At 42.5% G+C, this 26,233-nt stretch overlaps 1 protein-coding gene across 1 annotated transcript; it reads left to right on the top strand.

Annotated features, from left to right (window-relative positions):
• The first annotated feature begins 3,187 nt into the window (after positions 1–3,187).
• On the top strand, positions 3,188–25,821 carry SRSF12 (serine and arginine rich splicing factor 12). The gene is made up of 5 exons (XM_056566091.1): positions 3,188–3,370; positions 11,949–12,053; positions 16,098–16,201; positions 23,216–23,339; positions 24,513–25,821. Exons 1-5 carry the CDS (start codon positions 3,306–3,308, stop codon positions 24,844–24,846), a joined length of 732 nt encoding a protein of 243 aa, XP_056422066.1. The 5' UTR covers positions 3,188–3,305; the 3' UTR covers positions 24,847–25,821.
• Positions 25,822–26,233: the final 412 nt, after the last annotated feature.

Here is a 26,233-nt window from a genome sequence, read left to right as displayed (position 1 = left end):
CCCGGTATCTGTTTTTCTGACAGCAAACCGTATACGGGGCAAAAATGAGCCAACCGGGGTCACTATCTGACTCCGGTTGGTTAATTCAAATTAATAAGTAATGGGCCGGGTCCGGCTGGGTTACCGGAGCGCCCGGTTTTCACATTTCCCAGACAGATCTGGTGACTGTTACTGCAAAACAAGGTGTGAATGCACCCTAAGTATGTTATCAACATAGACCAGTGTTTCCCAATCAGGGTGCCTCCAGATGTTTCAAAACAACAACTCCCAGCATGCCTGGACAGCCTATGGCAGCCTTTGCCTGTCCAGGCATGCTGGGAGTTGTAGTTTTGCAACATCTGGAGGCACCCTGATTGGGAAACACTGACATAGTCATTAGTATATACCTGGTGTCATCTATTTTTAACCCCTTAAGGGGTTTTCGGTTTTTGCACTTTCGTTTTTTCCTCCTCACCTTTTAAAAATCATAACCCTTTCAATTTTGCACCTAAAAATCCATATGATGGCTTATTTTTTGTGCCACCAATTCTACTTTGCAGTGACATCAGTCATTTTACCCAAAAATCTACAGCGAAACGGAAAAAAAATCATTCTGCGACGAAATTGAAGAAAAAACGCCATTTTGTAACTTTTGAGGGCTTCCGTTTCTACGCAGAACATTTTTCAGTAAAATGACACCTTATCTTTATTCTGTAGGTCCATACGATTAAAATGATACCCTATTTATATAGGTTTGATTGATTTTGTTTTACTTCTGGAAAAAATCATAACTACATGCACGGAAATTTATACGTTTAAAATTGTCATCTTCTGACCCCTATAACTTTTTATTTTTCTGCGTATGGGGAGATATGGGGGCTAATTTTTTGTGCCGTGATCTGACGTTTTTAGCGGTATAATTTTTGTATTGATCTGACTTTTTGATTGCTTTTTATTCATTTTTTCATGATATAAAAAGCGACCAAAAATACGTTATTTTGGACTTTGGAATTTTTTTGCGCGTACACCATTGACCGTGCGGTTTAATTAATGATATATTTTTATAGTTCGGACATTTACGCACGCGGCGATACCACATATGTTTATTTTTATTTACACTGTTTTTTTTTATGGGAAAAGGGGGGTGATTCAAACTTTTATTAGGGAAGGGGTTAAATGACCTTTGTTATCTTTTTTTTTTTGCAGTGCTATAGCTCCCAAAGGCATTTGTGTGTGTATATATATATATATATATATATATATATATATATATATATACACACCTGTGTTAATAATTTTCTAGCACTGTCTAGTGTACATAACAGCCTTAGTAGTGTTAGTTATTTAATAGCTATCAAGTATTAAATGTGACCCATACAAACATTAATGCATACCTTGGGTAATTTACCTCCTGTACCAGTCAGCACCCATGTAAAATCCTGGTACCCCTCCTTACATATACCATGTCACATAGTAACATATACGTAATAGTACATACTTTTTGTTATTAATTTTCTAGCACTGTTTAATATATCTTGGTAGTGGTACTTTTATCTGGAGACTTGCCGGCATTGCCTGGTTTTTCCTACCTAATCCTTGTGGGGAGGAAAAGCAACAAAGGAGGAAGCTTTTGTCCTCATGTCCTGTCCTCACATCCCAACCTCATATTCCGTCCTCATATCCTGTCCTTATATCCCCACCTTATATCCTCATCCCGTCCTCACATCCTGACCTCATATCCCCACCTCATACCCCGTCCTCTATATCCTGTCCCATCCATATCCCATCCTCATATCCCGTCCTCATATCCCGTCCTCATACTCCAGCCCGTATATCCCAACTACATATTCCACCTAATATTCCGACCTTTTATATTGTCCTTATATCCTGTCCTCATATCCCAACCTGATATATCCCGTGCTCATATGCTGACCTCATATCCTGTCCTCATATCCCATCCTCATAACCCGACCTTTTATCATGTCCTCATATTCTGACCTCATATTCCGACCTTATATCCTGTCCTCATATATCATCCTCGTATGCCGTCCTTTTATCCCGTCCTCAGGTGGGGCTGAGTTGTGATGATATTGTTAGCCGAAAATAGAATTGGGCGTGGATTTCTGGGAGTATGCATGATTTACCAGCCAGACCGATGCACAAAAGGATAGAAAATAAAAGGGGTGTGGCTTAAAGAATGAGTGTGGTTTTGTGAGATGGGGAATGGCATGCGGAGAGGGTGTGGCTTGCAAGCCGGACTGATTCACTCGCCAAGAGATGAAGAGTGGAGCTTGTGGAGTAAGATACCCCATCCTTCATGTAAGGGGGTAGGTTAGGGTTAATTTAACTATCCTATATTTTTGTACAACAAAAATAGAGAAACATAGCCGCACATCCACCATTTGTATTTTGATCTACTTGCTTTTCAGCATAATTTCAAAAACTAACAGGTCACTCGCCACATACAAGCCTCCTTGCCAAGTCAAGGCCACCTAGTCAGAGAGAGTCCCTAACCTAACACTGGTGTAGCGCCGGGTGGGACCACTGCCTCCGCAGCATCAAGCCCTCAGGGGTAATGACCCAGTGGCCAGACAGCCTCACTCCTGCCCAACCAAGCCCCGGCTTTGGGCCGCACATCCCCACAGACAAAGCATCACAGCCACAATGGCCACCTTAGAGTACCACACCAGTGTGAACACCTACATGTGCTCCCTGCCAGAGGTTTCCTCCAAAAATTCTCCAAGCCCTCTAGCAGGGAGCACATGGTAGGTGTTCACACTGGTGTGGTGCTCTATGGTGGCCATTGTTGCTGTGATGCTTTGTCCTTGAGGTGGTGCGGCCCAAAACTTGTTACTATAGGTCGTTGAGTGAACCAAGTCTTCCAGTCATGGCCTAGTTGAGTATTTCCCAACCAGGGTGCCTCCAACTGTTGCAAAACTACAACTCCCAGCATGCACGGACAGTGACATGTTGGGAGTTAGGGGTTCGAAACAGCTGGAGGCACCCTGGTTGAGAAACACTGACCTGCGTAGTCACCTTTAGGGATTCTCCATGTCCACACAGCAGCGCCCTCTAATGGCTGTGATGTTGTATATGCATATCCGGGTGTGCGCAGGTGGGTAATAGTTCCCAATTGTAAAATGGCCACCGAGCCGTTTCCGGTTTTAGCCTGAGAGCGCTCTTTTCTAGCACGCCTCTTCCGCCCTGGACGTTACGTGCTCACGTACAGCGTTGTGAGAGTCTGTTCCTCGTTGGCCGTTACAGGATTCAGCTGCTCGTGTACAGAGAGGACGGTCCCGGGCCCCGAAGCAGAATACAGCCCCAGCATGTCCCGCTACACCAGGCCGCCCAACACCTCTCTCTTTGTCAGGAACGTGGCGGACGCCACTAGGTACGTATGTGCCGCGTTATCCCTCCGCCATTGATCGGCCGGTGCGGGGAGAGGGATAGGAGGCCTGACACAAAGACCAATTGTGTTACTCCCTGGGCGGGGGTGAGGGGCGCAGGTTGTGAGGATTGTACTGTAAATTATTGAGGGATTCCAGGATCCGGACAGGGATGGAGCTTATGTTTCCTCCTGGAGCGTCCATGGCTCCTATGTTAGAGTCTTCACGCCACCTTCAGAGCCTGGCGGGAAAATTGCAAAACCGGCGCCGTATCTCTCCCGGACCCCATTCGATTCAATGAGCTGTTTCATTTTCCAACTCCTTAATTTCCCGCTATTTCCTAATTTTCCCGCTATTGGCACTAACTGAAAACTGCAGCACCCACGGTTTTCTGCCTGAATAAACAGATCTGGTCAGGAAATGACCTGGCTGGATTGTAGTTCCCCAAGCAGGGTGCCTCCAGCTGTTGCAAAACTACAACTCCCAGCATGCCCGGACAGCCATTGGCTGTCCGGGCGTGCTGGGAGTTGTAGTTTTGCAACAGTTGGAGGCACCCTGCTTGGGAAACTCTGGTCTGGATCATTGAATAGACTGGGTTAAGGCACAAGATACTGCAGCTGGTTCAGAAATGCACCCTAAGGGTAGACACGTAGTGTATACAGCAGTGTATTCTATGAGCAGAGACACAGGGTTTCCTGCAAGTCAGTCATATCCAGGGCTGTGGAGTCCGTAGATAAATGTTCCGACTCCACAGTGGTTTTTTACACTCCCGACTCCTCTGTATTAATATGCAAATGTTTTTATAAACACTTAGGGGGAGATTTATCAAAACCTGTGCAAAGGAAAAGTTGCCCAGCTTCCCATAGCAACCAATCAGATCGCTTCTTTCCTTGTGCAGAGGCCTTGTTAAAAATGAAAGAGGCGATCTGGTTGCTATGGGCAACTTTTCCTCTGGATAGGTTTTGATAAATCTCTGCCTTACAGTTGAATCCAAGAAGCTGTTCCACCAAGTTCTTCTAGCAGAGAGGTAATTGGGCAGAAGCTGCTGCCTTCTCCTTTTTGTGTGCTGATCTGCTGCTGAGGATCCAGGAAGGGGCATTTATTATAAAACATGATTTCCCTAGTAGAATCCCATAGTCATGTTTAAAGTGTAAGCTAACTATCGGAGTTTACAAGTTTTTATAGCCTTAGCTGAATGGCAGCAGTTTTTCCAATGGTTTACAGCTTCAGTATTGAACTATTGACCCTACATTCCCTTCACTTATACAAGTGTCTCTAGTCCTGCAAAAAGCATATTTACTTAACCCCTTATCAGTGAGAGGCTAGGTTACCCATGGGTTCCCTGTAACAGCAGAACACAACACTATGGAAAATATAAGTATTGCCGCTCCTAATTGTGCGTTGTGCCATATAGTGAAGCACATGAAAAGCATGCTTCTTCAGTCACTTAACGTGTTCGTTTTGCGGTTACGTGAGGCACTGCATGCATTGGTCTTTATTCTTACAGTAGAGAAGTCATTAATTATAACTCTTTGTGAATTGGGACATTTAAACTTGCTTTTTTTTTTTTATTCCAATCTAAATTTAGTTGGAGTTGGTGCAATGTTTGCCGACTCTGACTCCACAGCCCTGGTCATGTCAGCGTACTGACCCCGTCTCCAAATCTCACTGCACACACAGCGCTGCTGCATGTACCCCTGTGTTTGCTCTTAGAATATGCAGCAGAGTTCACTCAGCGTATATGTGATCCCACCCTAATGGAGATTCGTCAAACTCTGTGCGGAGGAAAAGTTAACCAGTTGGCCATAGCAAACAAACAAATGACGTCTTCATTTGTGAAAAGGCTTCTGGAAAATCTGGTTGCTAATGGTCAACTTTTCCTCTGCACAGGTCTTGAGAAATCTCTCCCATAATATTTGGGGCATACAGCAGCCAGGTTAGGTGGGAGAATTTAAATCGTCTGCCGTACCCATGTCCGACCTCATGCATTTCAATAAGCAGCAGTCCAACAACAAAAACTTATATGCCCCAAAAATGACCTTAGCAGAATCGCTATCTGACTAAGGGCCGGTTCACACTACATTTATAGTGTACAGGTGCCGGGCTGGGTTGGGAGAAGCGAAAACCGGCTGCTCCCTTACCCCAGCCGGATCGGTCCGAACCCCATTCACTTCTGTGAGCCGACCGGAGTGAAACGCTGACTCCGGTCGGCTAATTTTTGCCTTGGTATACCATGGTTTTAGGTTCCGGTGGAAAAAACGTATACAGGGCACAAAATTAGCTGACGAGAGTCAGCAATTGATTCCTGTCGGCTCATTCAAATGAATGGGGTTTAGGCTGGATCCGGCTGGGGTACGGGAGCAGTCGGTTTTCACTTCTCCAAACTAGATCCGGCACCCGTACACTACAAACGTAGTGTGAAACCAGCCTCGGTCTGGCAGGAATACAGCAGCAGTCAGTTTTCTAATTCTATCTCTTGATCCGGCTGCCTTTTACCCCCATGTCGTATTTCCCCCCCCCCCCCCCCCCCCCCCCATTTTAATCATATGCTGGAGGGGTAGTGGGGTTGTCAAAACATAACACTTAAAGGGGTACTCCGGACTTCTTATCCCCTATCCAAAGTATAGGGGGCAAGATGTCTTATTGCGGGGGTCCAATCTCTCCTGCAGCACCCACTTGTCATCAGCCTTACGGAGCACAGATCGCTCTCTGACGACTCATGATACAGGGGCCAGAGTATTGTGACGTCACGACTCTGCCTCTTAATGGCGTTATCCTCAATGCAAGTCTGTTGGACGGGGTGTGGCGGCCGTCACACCCTCTCCGATAGGCTTGCATTGAGGGGGCGTGGCCGAGATGTCACGATACTCCGGCCCCTGTATCGTGAATCATCAGACGTGGAGTGATATTTGCTCCATGAGGCTAAGTGGGTGCTTTAGAAGAGATTGTGGGGTCCCCTGTGGCGGTACCCCAGCAATCGGGCATCTTATCCCCTATTCTCTGGCCGGAGTACCCATTTAAAGCGCGATTGTCATGAACTTGGGGCTATATAACCTACACACAGCCTTTGTACTGTGTGCAGATTGTGTCTACAGTAGTGTTTTTACCTTAGTTCTCTCTGCTTTTATCACCCCCAAAAAGTTTTTGATGGCAGCCGCACAGTCGGATAGGCGTGGTGCAAGGTTTGCTATGCCCCGCGGCCGACACACCTTTCCCCTGTACGTCAGCGCTGGGACACGCAGATCCCAGCACATGTGCATCTTAGCTTATATCCCGTGCATGCTGCAGTGTGTTATCCTGGCAAGTTCTCGAGGTGGGAGCCAGGATAACATGCTGGGGCGCGCACAGGATATAAGCTATGATGCGCATGTGCTGGGACCGGTGTCAACCACACAGCGGTTCCAGCACTGATGTACAGGGGATAGGTGTCAGCGGTGGGGCATAGCGAGCCTTGCACCATGCCTATCTGTCTGTGTGCGGCTGCTATCAAAAGTGTTTTTTGGGATAAAAGCAGAGAGAACTAGGGTAAAAACACTACTGTAGACACAATCTGCACACAGTACAAAGGCTGTGTGTAGGTTATATAGCCCCAAGTTCATGACAGTTGCACTTTAAAGGGGTTCTCCGGTGCTTAAACTTCTTATCCCTTATCCAAAGGATAGGGGATAAGATGCCTGATCGCGGCAGTCCCGCCGCTGGGGACCCCCGGGATCATGCACGCGACACCCCGTTTGTAATCATTGCCTGGAGCGTGTTCGCTCCGGGACTGATTACCGGCGGAGTGTGACGTCACGCTCCGCCCCTCAATGCAAGCCTACGGGAGGGGGCGTGATAGCTATCACGCCCCCTCCCATAGGATTGCATTGAGGGGCGGAGCGTGACGTCACACGGGGGCGGAGGAGTTACTTCACACACCGCCAGCCCTACGGTCGCCGGTAATCAGTCCTGGAGCAAACGCGCTCCGTGCACTGATTACAAACGGGGTGCCGCGTGCATGATCCCGGGGGTTCCCAGGTGCAGGACTCCCGCAAGCACGCATCTTATCCCCTATCCTTTGGATAGGGGATAAGATATTTAAGCACCGGAGAACCCCTTTAACCCAAGGTGTCCTGAAGCCCCCGTTCGCCTCCGTGTCTCAGAAGCGGGCTGCAGGGCACCATGCTTAGTAAGCATGTTTCTGTTTTTTTATTTCTTCCCTGCCCCAGTAGCCTATTAGGCTGGGTTCACACCATGTTTTTGCCATACGGTTTTCAATCAGTTTTTCTAAATAAAACCGTATGGCAAAAAAACAGATGGAACTGTATGGGGAAAAAGCTTATGCGTTTTTAAAAGTGCATACGGTTCCGTCCGTTTTAAAAAAAAAACAAAAAACATACGTTTTTGAACGTTTTGTTCATTTGTTGGGGGGCTTTAGGGTGCAAATGCGCAAAGTTAAAACCGTATACGGTTTCCCGGCTGGAACCGTATACATGTGCGTTAAAAAAGTGTGCGGTTGCAATACGTCTTTTAAACCGGAGTCAAAACCGTGGTTGACCACGGTTTTGTCTCCGGTTTAAAAACCGTACTGCAACTGCTTACATCTTTTTACATGGACGTCAATGGGAAACGCACACGTATATGGTTCCATACGGGAAACCGTATATAGTTTTTACTTTGCACATGTGCATTTGCATCCTAAAGTCCCCACCCCTCCCTTTTTTGATTTTTTTTAAATAAAAACGGACAGAACTGTATGCACTTCTAAAAACAGTATACGGTTTAAAAACTTATACGATTTACTTTTTCCCATACGGTTCTTTAGAAAATCTGAAAACAGTATGGCAAAAACGTGATGTGAACCCAGCCTTATTTAAAAAAAAATAAAAATAAATGGAATACCCACGCACCGTAAGCTAATGAGGCTTAAGTAGTCATCAGGGTGTCATTGAAAGCCTGGGCATGGCAAATGTCATTGCTCTTCACTGAAGTCTTGTGCAGACACAGATGCCACAATATCCCTGGGCATTAAAGGGGTACTCTGCCTCAAGACATGTTGTTACCTATCCAAATGATAAGGGATAACATGCCTGATCTTGGGGCTTCTGGCCACTGGGTCCGGCACTGCAACGTTTATGGACACGGAAGCCTTTGGTTCGTGATGTCACAAGTCATCCCCTCCATGCATGTCTATGGGAGGGGGCGTGACGGCTTGGTGCTAGCCTTCATGCCCCCTCCCAAAGACATGAATGGAGGGGGTGTGGCGTGACACCACGAACACGTAAGCTCCAGACTTCCGTGTTCATGAATGCCGCACCACTGGCCCGGAGATCATGAGGTTTCCATCGGCCGGACCCTCTGTGTTATGTTATCCCCTATGATTTGGATAGGGGATAATGTCTAGGGGCAGCGTACACCTTTTAAAGCAATTTCTAGGCTAGACTGCGCTAGACTTCAGGGATCAGAGCAATGACATTATCCATGCCAAGGCTTACAATCATGCCTAAGTAGACGTGATTACGGGCTGAGGCGCAGAGCCTACACTGACGCCCACAGTCACAGACCGGAACAAGGACATCCTGGTAAGAAACCTTTTTTACCCTATATAACGTATTACGACCAGTTATATAGGATAAAATATGATCACGGGTTCCCTTTAAAGCGTACATGCAGCGATGCTATGGCAACAGGATTTTCTTTAATTCCCAGGCAACTTCATAGCTCATGACTTACGTATCCAGACTGAGAGTCTGAGTATTTGCCAGAATGCAAGTCTATGGGACCTCTGGCAAATGTTTCCAAATTGTGATAGTCTCTGGCTCTGAAGACACCTGGGAATTTTAAGATATCTGGAGCATTGCTGGATGTAAATTCCGGGGGAGATTTATCAAAATTTGTGTAGTGGTGCAGTTGCCCATAGCAACCAATCAGATTGCTTTCATTTAGTAAAAGTCCTGTGAAAATGAAAGAAGCAATCTTGTTGCTATGGGCAACTTCTGGAAAGGTTTTGATAAATCTCCCCATTTAAGTTTAAAGGTTTTATTCCAAGATGAAAAATGTATCCTCCTCCCACAGGCTAGGTGACAACTAGCTGATTAGTTTGGGTCCCGCTGCTGGGATTCCCACTAATTCCAAGAAGGGAGGACATCTCTCCAGAATGAATAGTGGCAGCACATATTCAGCCAGTGCTCTATTCGGTCTCTCAGCCCATGCGGACATTCAGCAGACACCTCCACACCGTTAAGACCATGCGGACATGTGCCGTCTCCATATACTGCAATACAGTCAAGTAGAATTTCACCCAAAGAATAAACATGTTTGTTCTTTGGTCGGATGTCCTTTACACCAACAGAAATTCTGCTTTGTGCACAGAGCAGCAGAATCCTATCCCAATGGAACCCTGCTGCAAGAGCAATTCTGCCGGCAGTATGTCTGCAGTGTGAACGTGGTCTGGCAAACTTTGAGAAGCCCCACAGAGAATGAATGGAGCGCTGGTTGTGTATGCATACTGCTGGTCCTCCTTTCATGGGATAGGTAGAGAGGTCCCAGCACAAAAAAGTATTTTATACATTATTTGTTAGAAACTAGTAGTATTTTTTTTCTTTGCAGGCCCGGTTACAGGTAAATTTAGCAGTAATAAAAATAAGTTCTTGTGGGGAAAATGCTCCCTATAGGTCTTACATAAACAAAATGGTTTAAGAAAATAAACGTCCACTACCCCAACCCCCTCTCCAAATATAGTAATGATCGGAACTGTACACCCAACTGACCCTATATAGTAATGATCATAACAGAATTGGGACACAATTTTGAAGCGTAACCCCAGTGGTGATATGGCAGATGGCTATCCTGCAGATCCGTAGCTGTGCAAAATCTATTTCCAGCACAAGACCCATTGTAATTCACATTATTCACACATGCTGAATTGGGCACAACTACAAGCGGCAAAAAAGGCACCTCGACATTAGGTGCTTCATGGTTATAGTTTGTCATATCACTATTGGAGTTATACTTTAAATATTATTTTAGCATCACTTTGATTACTCGTTCTCCACAGTCTGCAGCTGCTCCATTTCTTGCTGCCTGTGTCACAATGCTTACTTATGAATAAGTTAAAAGGGTATTACAGCTTTATACATCTTATCCCCTATTCAAAGGATAGGGGATAAGATGTGTAATTGTTCCAGGTGCTGCCTCCAATACGAGCACATGACGTCACTGCCACGCCCCCTCCATTCATGTCTGAGGGGTGTGACATCCGTTACGCCCCTCCATAGACATGCATGTAGGGGGCATGGCCTGATGTCATTAGGGGTTGTGGCCGTGATGTCACGTCCCTGTCCCGAAGGCAGTGCCCAGCACAGAATGCCTGGGGCTGCACCAAAATAGCGGGAGTCCCCAGCGGCGGGACCTCTGTGATCATAAATCTTATCCCCTATCCAGATATATGAAGCTGAAATACCCCTTTAACTGTAGCTGAAGGGGTAGAGTATTTTCCTAGCATCACTGCAAGGGGTTACAGCAGTTAATTTCCAAACGGTGTACCATCATGGTCTTTACACTGACAACCCTTTAAGTGACCTTGGTGGTTGTCTGTCTTTAGGGCATACTAACATCAGCAATGGGGCAGTGGGGAAAAGTGGAGTCTGGAATAATTAGAATCTTGCTGTGCAATGCATTTATCGCTTACATTTGCTAATATGCCAAAGGCAGTCACCAAGTACTGCATGCACATCCATCTATAACATTATCCATAGAGACTGCACAGAAGAGTTTAAATAATTTCCTCCCAGCCCTTGTGGTCTACCAGGAACATGATGTGCATTGACAAGTGTTCTGTTATTTGAGTCTTAGTTATTTATAGAACTCATTCTAAGCGGGCCACTCACTAGATGCTGTAAGTGCTTCTGAGAACTAAGCAACAGAACCTGAGTACACTTTAGCCCTTTCATAAAAATATATGGTTTGAAGACCCAATATTGCATAGAAGGAATCCAACCTAGGGGCAAGGGAATGTTAGGCTTGGTGTCTAACGTCATGACCCATGGATGCATGTAAAGTGTTTCTATTTAAGCCCAGATGCACCTTTCTATGATGGGTAACTCTATTACAGAATGTTCTTATTTTACCAAAAATTGAATACAACCCATGCATTATACGGACTGAGTAAGGAAATGGTTGTTTTTGCACAATGCCCTTGATGGTACCTAAGTTATCTGGTATAAATAGCACCCTCCTCAGTATAGAGGTCAGATGTGCTATAACAGTCACTTAGTTTACAGCAGCCCCTTCACAAGTGACACTTGATAAACATGACAACTGTGTAGAACTTGAATTTATAATGTTTCTTTATGGAAGTGATAGTTATAATCTTTAACATTGTGATGTAATTGGCCCTAAGGTGACATCATGTCCTATTCGCTTAACTTCATGACGGTGGTTGAGGCAACCTGTGTGGTATGTCCTTTAGCACCTAAAGAGAAGTGCAAGATGAACTAGAAAGAGAAATGAAATTCATTTTTGATGCATAGCGCTCAGACAACACTTTGTTTACATGGTAAAACTGGAATTACACTATAAACTTTTTTTTTGCCTTACACACTTCAGGCCGGAGGACCTACGGCGTGAATTTGGTCGCTATGGCCCCATAGTAGACGTTTACATTCCACTTGACTACTACCATCGCCGCCCCAGAGGATTTGCATATATTCAATATCCTTTATTTGCAAGTGTTGATGTGCAGGAGCATGGACGTGCCTGCTTCCTAACTGTATGTGTGTTTATTTCTCTGTCTCAGAAAATGTAAAGCAGTCCACAGTAGCTGGCAAGCACCCCAAGGTTTGAATGAGCCTGGTTAGATAGAGCCAAGTAAAGCGCACAGACATCTTTGAAGTTGCAGCTTCAAGGAATAAAGAGGGAGGGTGGAAACAGATAAGAAAGCTGGAAGCGGGAAAGTTCTTGCCAAGCACTAAAGACACAGCCTGCACCAAGCTGAGGGTTCAAATTACCTACCTTTTAAATCCAAAGCCAAGTTCGATTTGGTTGATCCTTGTCCGAGTCCACCTTGCAAGCCTCAAAGAGTAAAGGTCAAGGTTCAAGATCAAGTCAAACGAGGTAATTGCAAAAGTTTCCTTTTGTATCCTACTTCTCAAAAATGTCTAATCCGTAAAGGATGTTTGAGGTTGTGAAGTTATAGTTGTAGAAGTTGTAGCTAAAGCTGTATTCACACCACTATCATTGTTCCTTTTGTTCTGCTGTCATAATAGCAGAACAGAAAATGTCAGTGCTGAATACCAATGGCACCCAGTGCTGTATGCTGCAGTATTGTCCATTACTTTAGACACAATCTACAGTGGAACTAATAGAACTTCACATGCAGATGTGAACAAAGCCTTATACAGCAGTTCATGGGGTTGGCTTTGCAGACCTACGTTTAACATTGACTGTTAACATTTAACACCTTAGCTTTACTCTAATCGCTATAAGGCTAGTGGATTTCCAAAGCAAAGAGCTTTTATTTTTTCACCTAGTGAAAGTATTAAGACATTTTAGTAACAGTAATGGAAACATTAGAGGTTACAACGGCAAACAGGGCAGCATGTTAAGGAAGGGTAATATTTAACTTGTTTTACATGCAGATCTGCCTAAACCAAAATCTGGTAAGTCTATCAATAGTCAGGTGTGCCAACATTTCTGAGCTTCCTGTTACTAAGGGTGGATTGATATCCCTTCATATTAAGTGTCCATTGAGCAGAATTCAAAAGGAACAAACTCAATCTACAGCATGGTAAGTTTTCTGACCTAAAGGAAGGCAACTGCACATTTCTGAAAAGGATGAGGGAACATTAAGCGCCTTTACAGTAGTGAAATAATGTATGGAGTCAAGTATTCCAACTTATGTTTGCTGCTTTTGAATGAAAAAAAAAATTGGGGCTCCACCATGATTTCCTTTGACTGTCCAACAGCTGCCACCCTGTGGATTATTTTTAGTTACAAGCCATTTGGTTCATGTAAAAGACCTAAGCTTTTACAAAAACAAAGTGTGGAACCCTAGCCATTGCTAATTACAGCCAATGTTAGTTGATTACGTCCACAAATTCCAGATGAATTGTGGGTAATAATACTCCTAGTATTATAAATAAAGCTGTCCTATGGATAGGGAATGTGTCCATGGTGGCAAAGCTCCTTTTTAAATTATTTCCCTTTTGTTACAAGGGCTCCTTCGCCCCCTCTGGCCTACTTGCAGTTGCTGTGAGCAATGTTTATGTAAAGCCCTTTGAAATCAGTGGGAGTTAGACAAAGTATAAAGAAAAGTGGGAGCAGCTGTTTTCGGCTTTCCAACCACAGCTTTGGCTTTACAGGAGCCAAAAGTAAGCCTAAGGAGGCCAGGGAGCCCTCCAACCAAGTTGGGAATATCCCTGATCGCCTGCCCACAATCTTTCCACAGAGGATGGTGCAGGTTTTCCATATGCAGTAAAGTTTTTTTGCCATGATGAACAGTAGTAACCTTTGGCTGGGAACAATACCACCCATTCAACTCTTATTTTTTGGTGGAATATATTGTCATTGTACAATAGGGCATAATGCACTTTCATACGGATATGTGCTAATACATTTAAGACACTGTTGTAGAATATCTGTAGCAAGTTAAAACTTGCGTATCAACCCAAATATGGGATTACAAAGAAGCTGGAAGTGCTGCTAGCCTGAGCTTGCAGGAGAGGTAAAACAGTTTCCTGGGAGTGGACAAGTAGTAGTGCAGAAAAAGAAACCTCCAGATGGCGCTGCTGGTTCCAAGGTGGAAGTAACAAACTGTAGCCAGAGATGTAAGGAATACAAAGCACTGGAAGGTTTACTTGTTAGCAAATAAAAACAATAGATTAAATGTTTCGGGTGAGCCACCCCCTTCCTCAGATCAGTGTGCCAGGATTTACAAACATGCAGATATATATAGCGCTATATATACACAGTGGAAAATGGGTGCCCAAAATGTACTGAGGGTCCTGTCACAGACACAGCACATGTATTATCAGACATGCAAAACATCAAAAATACAGTACACGTGTACATTAGACATAAAACAATGCATACGTTTTTAAAATTTTTTATTCAACGCTTACAGAAAAAAAAAGTTCTTCCAAGTACAATACAAGTTACAAATACATATGCATTTATTTGGTCCTATTATAAAACAATTCATAACTTAATGTGCAATTGTTGCGAACAGAGTAAAGACTCAGTAGGCTGGCGGCATCAACATCTGGTGTCCAGATGCGTATAACGCGGGCTGCACTGAGCTTGGTTGTGCTGTTATTCGTCCCGTAATAGCGATCCACAGCAGTGTGGGGTTGCTAGGGATGCGTTGTCCGGGGGTGGGCACCACGTGACCCGCAGTGCCGTCTATGTAGATAAGCTTGAAACAGAGCGCTGTTATTGGAGGCGCATAGGTGAGCATATAGGCTGTGCTGTCAGCGACGGGAGTAAGGGACTAAATGCCTGCAGTGATTGTATATAAACCATTAGTATACAAAGTAGGACATTGATGATGGCAGCACTGTTATATGTAAATTTACATATAACTGTGCTGTCATTGTCCTACTTTGTATACTAATGGTTTATATACAATCACTGCAGGCATTTAGTCCCTTACTCCCGTCGCTGACAGCACAGCCTATATGCTCACCTATGCGCCTCCAATAACAGCGCTCTGTTTCAAGCTTATCCACATAGACGGCACTGCCTGGCGGCCCATTGGGCACTGCGGGTCATGTGGTGCCCGCCCCCGGACAATGCATCCCTAGCAACCCCACACTCTGCTGTGGATCGCTATTACAGGACGTATAAAAGCACAACCAAGCTCAGTGCAGCCCACGTCATGCGCATCTGGACACCGGATGTTGATGCAGTCTGCCTACTGATAGTCTTTACTCTGTTCGCACCAAGTGCACATTAAGTAAATTATGCATTGTTTTAGGTCTCTAATGTATACTGTATTTTTTGACAGGCCCCTCCCAGTACATTTTGGGCGCCAGTTTACCTTTTTACCTGCATGTTTGTAAATCCTGGCATACCGATCTGAGGAAGGGGGTGGCTCCCCCGAAACGCGTAATCCCCTTTTTATCTTTATTTGCTAACAAACCTTCCAGTGCTTTCAATTACCTACATCTCTGGCTACAGTTTGTTAGGCTGGGTTCACATATCAGTCGTCCGGCAGAGTTTCCCTCCAGCGTGCATCGGAGGGAAACTGATGTTAGAACTGATCCCATTAATTTGAATGGGACAGTTCACAATCATCCAGTGTCTCAATTTTGATGCCGGATGGTTGGACATGCCAGAGGGCACCGGACAGGGGAACGCAGCTTGCTGCGTTCCCCTGTCCGTTGCCCAGAAACAATGGACGCCGCATGCCATACAACTGATGACAAGTTGTCATCAGTTGTGGCATCAGTTGTGTTAAGATTTAGTTCAAATTGATGGCTGTGCAGGGTATTACAGCCTTGTCCCTTTTTAAAATGAATCTGCTGCCGCTATTAAGCATAATATGGGCAGGGTTACTGACCATTGTCGGTGAAGAAGCTGCAGTCCCTTCAAACTACTAATCTGGAGGCATTATAATTAAAGCATTGATAGAGAATTACTTTGTACATTCTGTAATTTGTACACTATGGTAAAATGTTTCTCTTGGGTTTTTCTCAAGCATTATTTTATATGGTACCATATACAGTGTTCCTCAAAGTCTCCTTAACAGACAGCCAGGTTTGAAGATGTTCGTGATGCTGAAGACGCTCTTTACAACCTCAACAGAAAATGGGTTTGTGGCCGTCAGATTGAAATACAGTTTGCTCAAGGTGACCGTAAAAGTAAGTACCTTGCTTAACAGGTTTATTAAGTGTTGTTGCAGTGTTCCCAGCAAGAAATTAAAAGGTTTAGAACCATTAAACAACCTTTTAATTTCCATCAGTCCTCTCAGCAAGATGAACTTGCTGGGATGCATGGAAATGGAAATAGTTTCATTATCCATTAGTCACAAGGAGAATTTTTTTTTGTTTCAATCTAGAACATTATTATTTCAAATTGTTCTACACACAATTTTAAAAAAAGGACCTGTGGACTCTAAAATAAGAGAGGGGCATCTATAGATAGCTGAGGGCAAGGGGTCTGAACAGATACCTTTTTATTGGTATAGGGCTCGGTATGCCCCTCTATCTTACTACTCAGGCAGCAATGGCACTCCAACACTGCATGCAGCCTCCGATAACACTGATCAATGCTTTCCTATGGCAAAGCGTTTCAGTGTATGTAATCAAAGGATTACATGTAATAGTTTCCTATGGAGACTTAAAAATAGTGAATAAAAGGTTAAAAAAATAACTGTGAATAAGCCCCTTCCCTAAAAAGTTTGTCAGTTTCCCTGTCAGATCTATAAAAAAAAAAATATATATATATATAATATAATAAAATAATTATAAAATTTATTTAGGAGTAGCCGCATTAGTCCAGTGATGCAAAAAGCAAAATCATCGGTAGTTGCAGTATCTTGTAATACCTTTTTATTGGACTAACAAGATTTTGTAGAGACAAGCTTTCGGGATTCCTCCCTTTATCAAGTCATAAGCATTTCTGAGCTCACAAGGAGAAAACACACACGTTCTATCTCACAAAATATGCAGGGGTTAAAACATATGTGGAGAATGGACATTAAGTTTATAGCTATAGGACGATAGACTACAGAGATAGATAGATATATATTTCATTCTATCCCTTCATGCATCAGAAAAAATTAAGTGATCATAAAGTTCCACAAAAAAGGAACAAAAAATAGCCCTTTTTATATAGAAAAATTTGTTCAGAAGACGACAATTTTAACTGGTTGCCAACTAAGGACGAGCCGGCTTGTCCTGAGACTGCAAGCGGTGTATGACGCGGGCTCCCGACTCGAGCCCGCATAATACTGGCTGGCCCCCAGCTGATTCCTGTAGCTGGAACATGCTGGGATTGCTGCTGCCGGCTATTAACCCTTTAGATCAACGCTGTCAAAGTTGACAGCGGCATCTAAAGGAACATTTTAAACCATCCCTGGTGGTCCAGTGGGGTGGATGGCCGGAGGGCTTACCACACGTCATATGCCGGCTGCTGCACTGTGAATGATAAAGCCTGGCAGGACCAGGCTTTCAGTCGAGCGCAGAGCACACAGATCAATGTGATTCTATGAAAACACATTGCTCTGTATGAGGAATCAAATGATTCCCCATAAAAGTCGCCTAAGGGGACTAAAAGTGTGAAGGAAAAAACTAAAAAAAAGTTGAAGAAAGTTTATAAACACCCATTAACCCCTTCCTTAAGTTTAAATCACCCCCCCTTTTCCCAAATTCCATATAAATAAACGTGTCGTATCACCGCGTGCTTAAATGTCCGAACTATAAAAATGTAAGGTTAATTAAACTGCAGTTTCAATGGCGTACACATAAAAAATCTAAAGTCCAAAATTGCGTATTTTTGGTCACTTTGTACACCCTAAAAAAATTTATGAAAAGCGATCAAAAAGTCCAAAACAAAAATGGTACTGATAAAAACTTCAGATCACGGTGCAAAAAAATGGGCCCTAATACATCCCTGTATACGGAAAAATAAAAAAAATTCTAAGGGTAAGATGACGATTTTACACATACAAATTTTTGTGCATGTAGTTAAAAAAAATTAAAAATTAGGTATCCTTGTAACCGTATGAACCTACAGAATAGATATCATTTTTGGCAAAAAGTGCAATGCATAGAATCGGAAGCCCCAAAAAGTTACAAAATGGCAGTTGTTTTTTTTGTTGTGTTTTCAATTTTGCCCCACAAATTTTTTTTTTTTTTTTTTTTTTTTCTGGTTAGGATTTTTAGAAGGTGAGGTGGAAAATACGAAAGGGCAAAAAACAGAAAAACCTGTGGTCCTTAAAGGGGTTATCCAGGAAAACTTCTAAGTATTAAGATTTTTTTTTTTTTTAATAGAAGTAATTTACAAATCTGTTTTACTTCTACTCTGGACAGTTCCTGAGACAGGTGTCAGTAGTTAATCACCATAGCAAACCTCTTCTACTCTGTGCAGTTCCCGAGACAAGCAGAGATGTCAGCAGAGAGCACAGAAAAGAACTCCTCAACTTCAGCAGCTGATAATTATTGGAAGGATTAAGATTTTTTTTAATAGAAGTAATTTACCAATCTGTTTAACTTTTTGGAGCCAGTTGATATATCAAGTTTTTCCTGGAATACCCCTTTATGGTCTATTCACACGTACAGTATTCTGTGCAGACTTGATGTGCAGGATTTCAGGCTGTGTTCAGTTTACATTGAAATCTGCAGTAGAAAATCCTGTGCATCATATCTGCACAGAATACTGTAAGGGATTAATTCTAGATCCCAGGAAAGTGGTAGCACTATGGTGCTACATAGTTTATGAACGGAAAACATGCTGGAGCTATAAGTGTTATGATATCGACAAGTGGCCATTGCATAATGCATGTTGTCACTTGTCCTTTCATGTTGATATCTGCATTGATGAGGCAAACTTTGTAAAATAAAAGTAAACCTTAGAAAGACAAAAGAACTAGCGCTCAAGGTCTATAAATATAAGGCACATGTAATTTTGAAACAAGAGGAAATTTATTAAATAATTGGTATGTGTAAATTGCATCAGGTATCTCAACTGACAGGCGCATAGTCAGAGAAATAAAAATGCAGTGATCAAATATTCAAAAAAAACTTCCACGTGTAAAATAAAATCCGAACTTCCTCAGTAGGTCATCCGATCTGACAGTCAAGATTGATGGTAAAATGATAGTTAGAAGATAATGTTCTCCTTGTATGCATATAGTACGATATGGCTTACCTGATCCTACACAGGTCCCCTTGTTCTCTCCGCCAGCTGTGTTGGGAACAGCGTGCTGGAGCAGACCTTATACTCACAGTGACATGGAGTGCTGGTAACTGTTCTTTGGATAAAAGGAATTCGGCTGGCGTCCTCGTGGTAGGATGGTACGCCAGACAATGTAGTAGTATTGCTGATTTCTAACGTGTTTCGGTCCTGCCTTAGGGACCTTCCTCAGTGAAGTTAGAAAGTAAAGAATAGTATATGGTCATTCATCCATCTGTGTATTTATTGGTTCTAAACATTAGCAATTACCCTCGAGTGTGATGTCAGAGGGCAGGTAGCAACAAAAAAGTGGATAGCGAATTCCAAACTGGAAAGTTTGAGAATATGGGTTGTATGGGGCTATATAAAGACATATAAATATAGTAGACTAAAATAAGGAATGTAGGAATAGTGTGTGTGTACATATATTCATCACCCCCTCTGCTATTCATCAGTTATCCATCACCAGTGCTACCTCCAAGGACATCCAGGTCTGCACCGCACCTAGGATCCACGTGCAAGAACCAGGAGGTTTGCAGAAACACAGAACAGTGTAACCAGTGCTCCATGTCACTGAGTATTAGGTCTGCTCCAGGGGAGCTACGTAGGATGGGATGAGCGATAGCATCTTACTATAATAAGAGCTGTAGTGACTTGTTACTGATCGTATTATTTGCGTACAAGGAGAACTTTATCATCTTATAATTTTGATAATTTTGCCATCAATCTTGACTTTATTTTTTATTAGTTTTTTTTACTGAGGAGGTTTGGATTTTATTTTTTTATACATGGCTGTTATTTATTTGATCACTGCATTTTTATTTGACTCTGACAAGGGCCTGTCAGTTGAGATAGCTTATGCATTTTTTACATATACCAATTTATCTAAGTTTCATCTTGTTTAAATATTACATGTGCCTTATATTTATAGACCTTGAGCGCAATTTTTTATGTTGCTTACCATTTTACTTTACACTTACGATTAAGTGTCTCACTTTTTGTTCGGTCTTCACGTTGTTTTATCAGGATCAGAGCCACCCCGCTTCTCCTTTCTAAGAGTAAACCTGTCTAGAAAAACTAAATCCCCTTAAGTAGTCTTAAGGGTCTATTCACACGTATAGTATTTTGCGCAGATTTGATGTGCAGGATTTAAACCTTTGCATCAAATCTGCGCAGAATACTGTACGTGTGAATTTTAAGGAGTTTTCCAGGATTAAAAAAAGGGCTGATTTCTTTAAAAAAAACAGCACCACCCTTGTCAGTGTGTGGTATTGCAGCTTAGTTGAAGTGAATAGAGCCAACTTGTAATACCACACACAACCTGAGCATAGAAGTGGTGCTGTTTTTGGAAGAAATTGTCTGTTTTTCTATTCCTGGAGAACACCTTTTAAATTGTTCCATGTAGGCAATCCTTTTCCATATGCCCTATTAGGCATACAGATGTCCTAGCTGTCCCTCCTTCCTTTTTGGAATGCTCCATAATAAGCTAGAACAAACCTGTTCTGATGGCTTTTCCATTACACTCCATTTGATTTGTACTCCAGTGTACCACTGGATATAAATTCATGTTGCCCAACTTGCTAAACCTCCGGTCCCCTGCAGCTCCAGTTCTTCTCCTTCTGGTCTCCTGATGCTTCTGTTGTCATTTTGCTTCTGAGACTGGTGATCATTACAGGGCCTGCCCAGTCAGCCAGTGACTGTCCGAAAATGGAAACTGCTGCAGACAGTGATTAGCTAAGCAGGCAGGTCCTGTATCGAGCACTGGTAGATTGGAAGAAAGGGGCCGAAATGTATGATTTATTTTCTTTATATTTTACAGGCTCCAGCAACATGACTCTTTTTATCCAAATACTGCAATACCCACTTAAGTGTCCTGTTTTGGAGTATTTCACAATCTTAACTGGATGTACATGGCTTCATCTGTCACCTTTAGAGATGAGCGAAGTTACAGTAATTTGATTCGTCACAATCCTCACGGCTCGGCAGTTGCTGTCTTTAACCTGCATAAATTTTCAGCTTTCAGGTGCTCTCGTGGTCTGGAAAAGGTGGATACAGTTCTAGGAGACTCTCTTAGGACTGTATCCACCTTTTCCAGCCAACCGGAGCACCTGAAAGCTGAACTAATTTATGCAGGATAAGTCATCAACTGCCGAGCCGAGAAGTTTGTGACAAATCAAATCACTAACTTCGCTCATCTCTTGTCACAATATACTTTGTTTCAACCACAAGCATGTTGTAAAGTCATAGCCCAGCGTCAGTCCTTACTCTTAAAGGTGTATTGAGAGCCAAAGAGAAATGTACAAGTTGTCAGATTTTGAAACCTCTGGAGAGATGCTACAGACAGCTTCTCACTAGCCGTAGGATGACACAAAGCTGCCCCCATTGTTAATCAGTATTAACCCCTTAAGGACTCAGCCCATTTTGGCCTTAAGGACTCAGACAATTTAATTTTTACGTTTTCATTTTTTCCTCCTCGCCTTCTAAAAATCATAACTCTTTTATATTTTCATCCACAGACTAGTATGAGGGCTTGTTTTTTGCGCGACCAGTTGTCCTTTGTAATGACATCACTCATTATATCATAAAATGTATGGCACAACCAAAAAACACTATTTTTGTGGGGAAATTAAAACGAAAAACGCAATTTTGCTAATTTTGGAAGGTTTCGTTTTCACGCCGTACAATTTATGGTAAAAATGACATGTGTTATTTATTCTGAGGGTCAATACGATTAAAATGATACCCATTATTATATACTTTTATATTATTGTTGCGCTTAAAAAAATCACAAACTTTTTAACCAAATTAGTACGTTTATAATCCCTTTATTTTGATGACCTCTAACTTTTTTATTTTTCCGTATAAGTGGCGGTATGGGGGCTCATTTTTTGCGCCATGATCTGTACTTTTTTTTGATACCACATTTGCATATAAAAAACTTTTAATACATTTTTTATAATTTTTTTTTTTAATAAAATGTATTAAAGTAGGAATTTTGGACTTTTTTAATTTTTTTTCGTTCACGCCGTTCACCGTACGGGATAATTAACATTTTATTTTAATAGTTCGGACATTTACGCACGCGGTGATACCAAATATGTCTATAAATGTTTTTTACGCTTTTTGGGGGTAAAATAGGAAAAAACAGACGTTTTACTTTTTTATTGGGGGAGGGGATTTTTCATCTTTTTTTTACTTTTACATTTTTTTACATTTTTTTTTACACTTGAATAGTCCCCATAGGGGACTATTCATAGCAATACCATGATTGCTAATACTGATCTGTTCTATGTATAGGACATAGAACAGATCAGTATTATCGGTCATCTTCTGCTCTGGTCTGCTCGATCACAGACCAGAGCAGGAGACGCCGGGAGCCGCACGGAGGAAGGTGAGGGGACCTCCGTGCGGCGTTATGAATGATCGGATCCCCGCAGCAGCGCTGCGGGCGATCCGATAGTTCATTTAAATGGAGAACTGCCGCAGATGCCGGGATCTGTATTGATCCCGGCACCTGAGGGGTTAATGGCGGACGCCCGCGAGATTGCGGGCGTCGGCCATTGCTGGCGGGTCCCTGGCTGCGATCAGCAGCCGGGATCAGCCGCGCATGACACGGGCATCGCTCCGATGCCCGCAGTTATGCTTAGGACGTAAATGTACGTCCTGGTGCGTTAAGTACCACCTCACCAGGACGTACATTTACGTCCTGCGTCCTTAAGGGGTTAAAGTAAGGTTCTGTTCACATCGCACAATCCATTGCATTTGATATGTATCTATTAATTACAAAACAATTGACACCATGCAAACTCGCATACCCCTTTATATGTCAGTGGAGGTTTGTCATATGACAGATCTGTCTGACATTTTGTAAATTTTTTTTTTCTGTTCCTGTGATGTAACAAAAAATAGAAATGACACCACAGGTCTGAACTTTGACAAAGAATTCTATCAAATTACATTACTGAAATATCTCAATTTAGCTCCTGGACAAATGAAAACCAAGGAACGACATGCCAGTTCCCCAGTTGATCGCAGAAGATCAAGAAGCCACAGCAGACGCAGAACTCGCAGCCGAAGTGGTTCTTGGGACCGTGGCAGGAGAAGGTAGGGCATTTAGCGTGTACTTTGGTATCTGTTATAGCAATTGTGCATTTTTTTTATTCTAGAAGGAACGTAGAGTAGGTGTTAGAATGTGACAGTACTCTGGTGCTTATAGTACCTGCAGTAATGCAGCATATAGTAACCGATATTTGTGTGCAGCTTAACATTGTTTAGACCTCTTACAAACAGATACTAATCTGATGCTGTAAAAGTCTGAGGGTTTTTTCTTCCAGGTAAGATTACAGATTGTATAAACAGCTTTACAGTAGCTATTCGATATTGGGTTATGATCTATAACATGGTATAGTTAGAAAGCATTATTGTAGTTAGAGATGAGCGGACTTACAGTAAATTCGATTTGTCACGAACTTCTCGGCTCGGCAGTTGATGCCTTATCCTGCATAAATGAGTTCAGCTTTCAGGTGCTCCGGTGGGCTGGAAAAGGTGGATACAGTCCTAGGAAAGAGTCTCCTGGGAATGTATCCACCTTTTCCAGCCCACGGGAGCACCTGAAAGCTGAACTAATTTATGCAGGATAAGGCATCAACTGCTGAGCCCAGAAGTTCGTGACGAATCGAATTTACTGTAAGTTCGCTCATCGCTAATTGTAGTATTTACTCAGTTTATCCTTCTTTTTTTTTTTTTTTCTCTGAATAGAGCACCCAATTTGTAATTGCTTAAATCCAACCAACATGCATTCCCAAAGAAGTGGAAGTTAAAGGGGCACTCAAGTTTAGTAAAATGTATCCCCTATCCAAAGGTTAGGGGAGAAGTGTCTGATCGCAGAGTTCCGACAGCTGGAACCCACCTGCGATCTCCTGCACGGTGGGCATGGAGCAGGGGTGGGTACATTCCCTCCATGCATCCCTATATACTTGTGTATCTCCGGTTCTCCCATAGAGATGCATGTTGACAACTGCTTTGAGTGGTAGTTGACATTTCTATGCATGAGGAGAGCTGGGCTGTCGGGCAGGAGATCGTGGGGAGTCCCAGCAATCGGACCCCCGCAATCAGACACTTACACATTCTTTTAGTTTTTTAAACTGGACTTCTCCTTTTAGTTGCACTCATTTGTTCCAACTATATCTGTAAATTAAAAACATTTATTAATGTAATGAGCTGACAAGCCTTTCACAATTGTGTAAAACATGCTTAGAGCTGTGTCCTATCCCTTAGGTCAAGACACAGAAGACACTCATACAGTCATTCAAAATCTCGTTCAAAAACTCCTCAAAGGCATTCACGATCTCCACAGAGGCATTCTTTCTCAGGAGGACGCTCTAGGTCGGTTGAGAAATCACCGTCTGGTTCACCACCAAACAAGTCTGAACCGAAGTCTCGATCTGGCCAGCGCCGTTCTGATTCTGCAAAATCCCGCTCAAAGTCCCCCCGTCAAAGACACTCCAATTCTAGTTCACAAAGAGAGCTGTCCCGAAACTCACGCTCAAGGTCTAGATCTCGGGGCTTTAGGGTTAAAAACAGTCGACAGTCTGGGTCTGATGAAGACTAGTGTGCTCCTAACCATATAGATTGTTCAACCAGAATGCTTTGTAAGCTCCTTGACTGTTTTGAGGCTTATCTCTTATCACTTAGGCTTCCTGGGAAGAGAAAACAAAAATCTTCTCAATGTAAATGGTTAAAAACTTAAATTCATTTAGCAAATGTAAGTTGAGGCAATTTTTGTTTTTTCCTTTTTTTAAAGCCTTACTGTTATTTAGAACAACTTTTGACATGTTGCCCAGACTTGTCAAACGTTTATATCGTACTGTGTTTCACTGCCTAGACCTGATTGCAAGTTATAAGCCGGTGAAGTGCGCTTCACTCCCTGGCCAGCAGATCAGACCTTTCACTGCATAGATTATGCAAAGAAAAGGCCGGGTTTAAGTGATAGCGAGGGAGTGGGGCATGCGCTGCATCTGACTCTCAGAAGTAAGACTCGATGTGGCCTAACTTTTGACATTTCTGGATAACTTGCTAATAGTTTAAAATAACAGTGAAGCTTTTACTGTCATCAGTATTTTAGCCTCTAAATGTGTTTTCATTTATTAGTATTAGAATCATTATTTTTTTTTTATATTTTCATGTATGAAGTACCGTGTTTCAAAGACCAGTGGTGGGACTGTGTTTAACTGGGTCTGTCAGCTTAAATGCTATTAAAATTTATCTTTTCATCATATTTTGTAATAGCTTTTTGATATACTAAGGTCTATTAAAGTAACATTTTAATTCTTAAAATATTTTCAAAACGCTGTAGAGCTACATATATTATGCCTAAACTGAAGGTGGTTTCTTGGCCTGGCACGACAAGAATTTTATGTACCAAACATCCCACCACCAGGTCTTTGTTTGGCATAAACATGTTGTGTTTTTTCTTTTGTATAGACCTTTTGTTGCTTGGTAATGTCTTTTGGAATTGGTATTGTTTGGTATAGTAAAATTTTTTTTTTTTTTTTTGTCTAGCAGTTTTAATAAATAGAAATTGTACAACATATTTGCACTTTGGAGACTGATTTATTTTTTATAGTTAAAGCGTACTTTGTAGTTAAATCACAGAAAAATAGTACAAAAAATTACTCAATTACAGAAAGAAAGGTACCACTTACTGGTTCAGGTTAGGCACCTATAACCACTGTGATGCAGGTCAGCCTCAATGCAATAGAGGTCGCACAAGTGCACCATGCTGGCTTAAAACCTATTAAACCTAAATAAGGGTGCATTCACACCACGTTTTTGCAATACAGTTCCCATATATGTTTTCTATGTGACAAACGTATGCATTGACTCTCCATTGAAAACAGTATGCCAAAAGATGCATCAGGTTGTGTCCGTTTTGCATCCTGTAAGGTTTTCAGTTTTTATTTTTTTTTTCCCGTACCCAAGTTTTTTTGTCCGGGTGA

Source organism: Hyla sarda, chromosome 3 (genome assembly GCF_029499605.1).
Source record: "Hyla sarda isolate aHylSar1 chromosome 3, aHylSar1.hap1, whole genome shotgun sequence".
Lineage (NCBI taxonomy): Eukaryota > Metazoa > Chordata > Amphibia > Anura > Hylidae > Hyla > Hyla sarda.
This window is presented reverse-complemented; position numbering and strand designations above follow the sequence as displayed.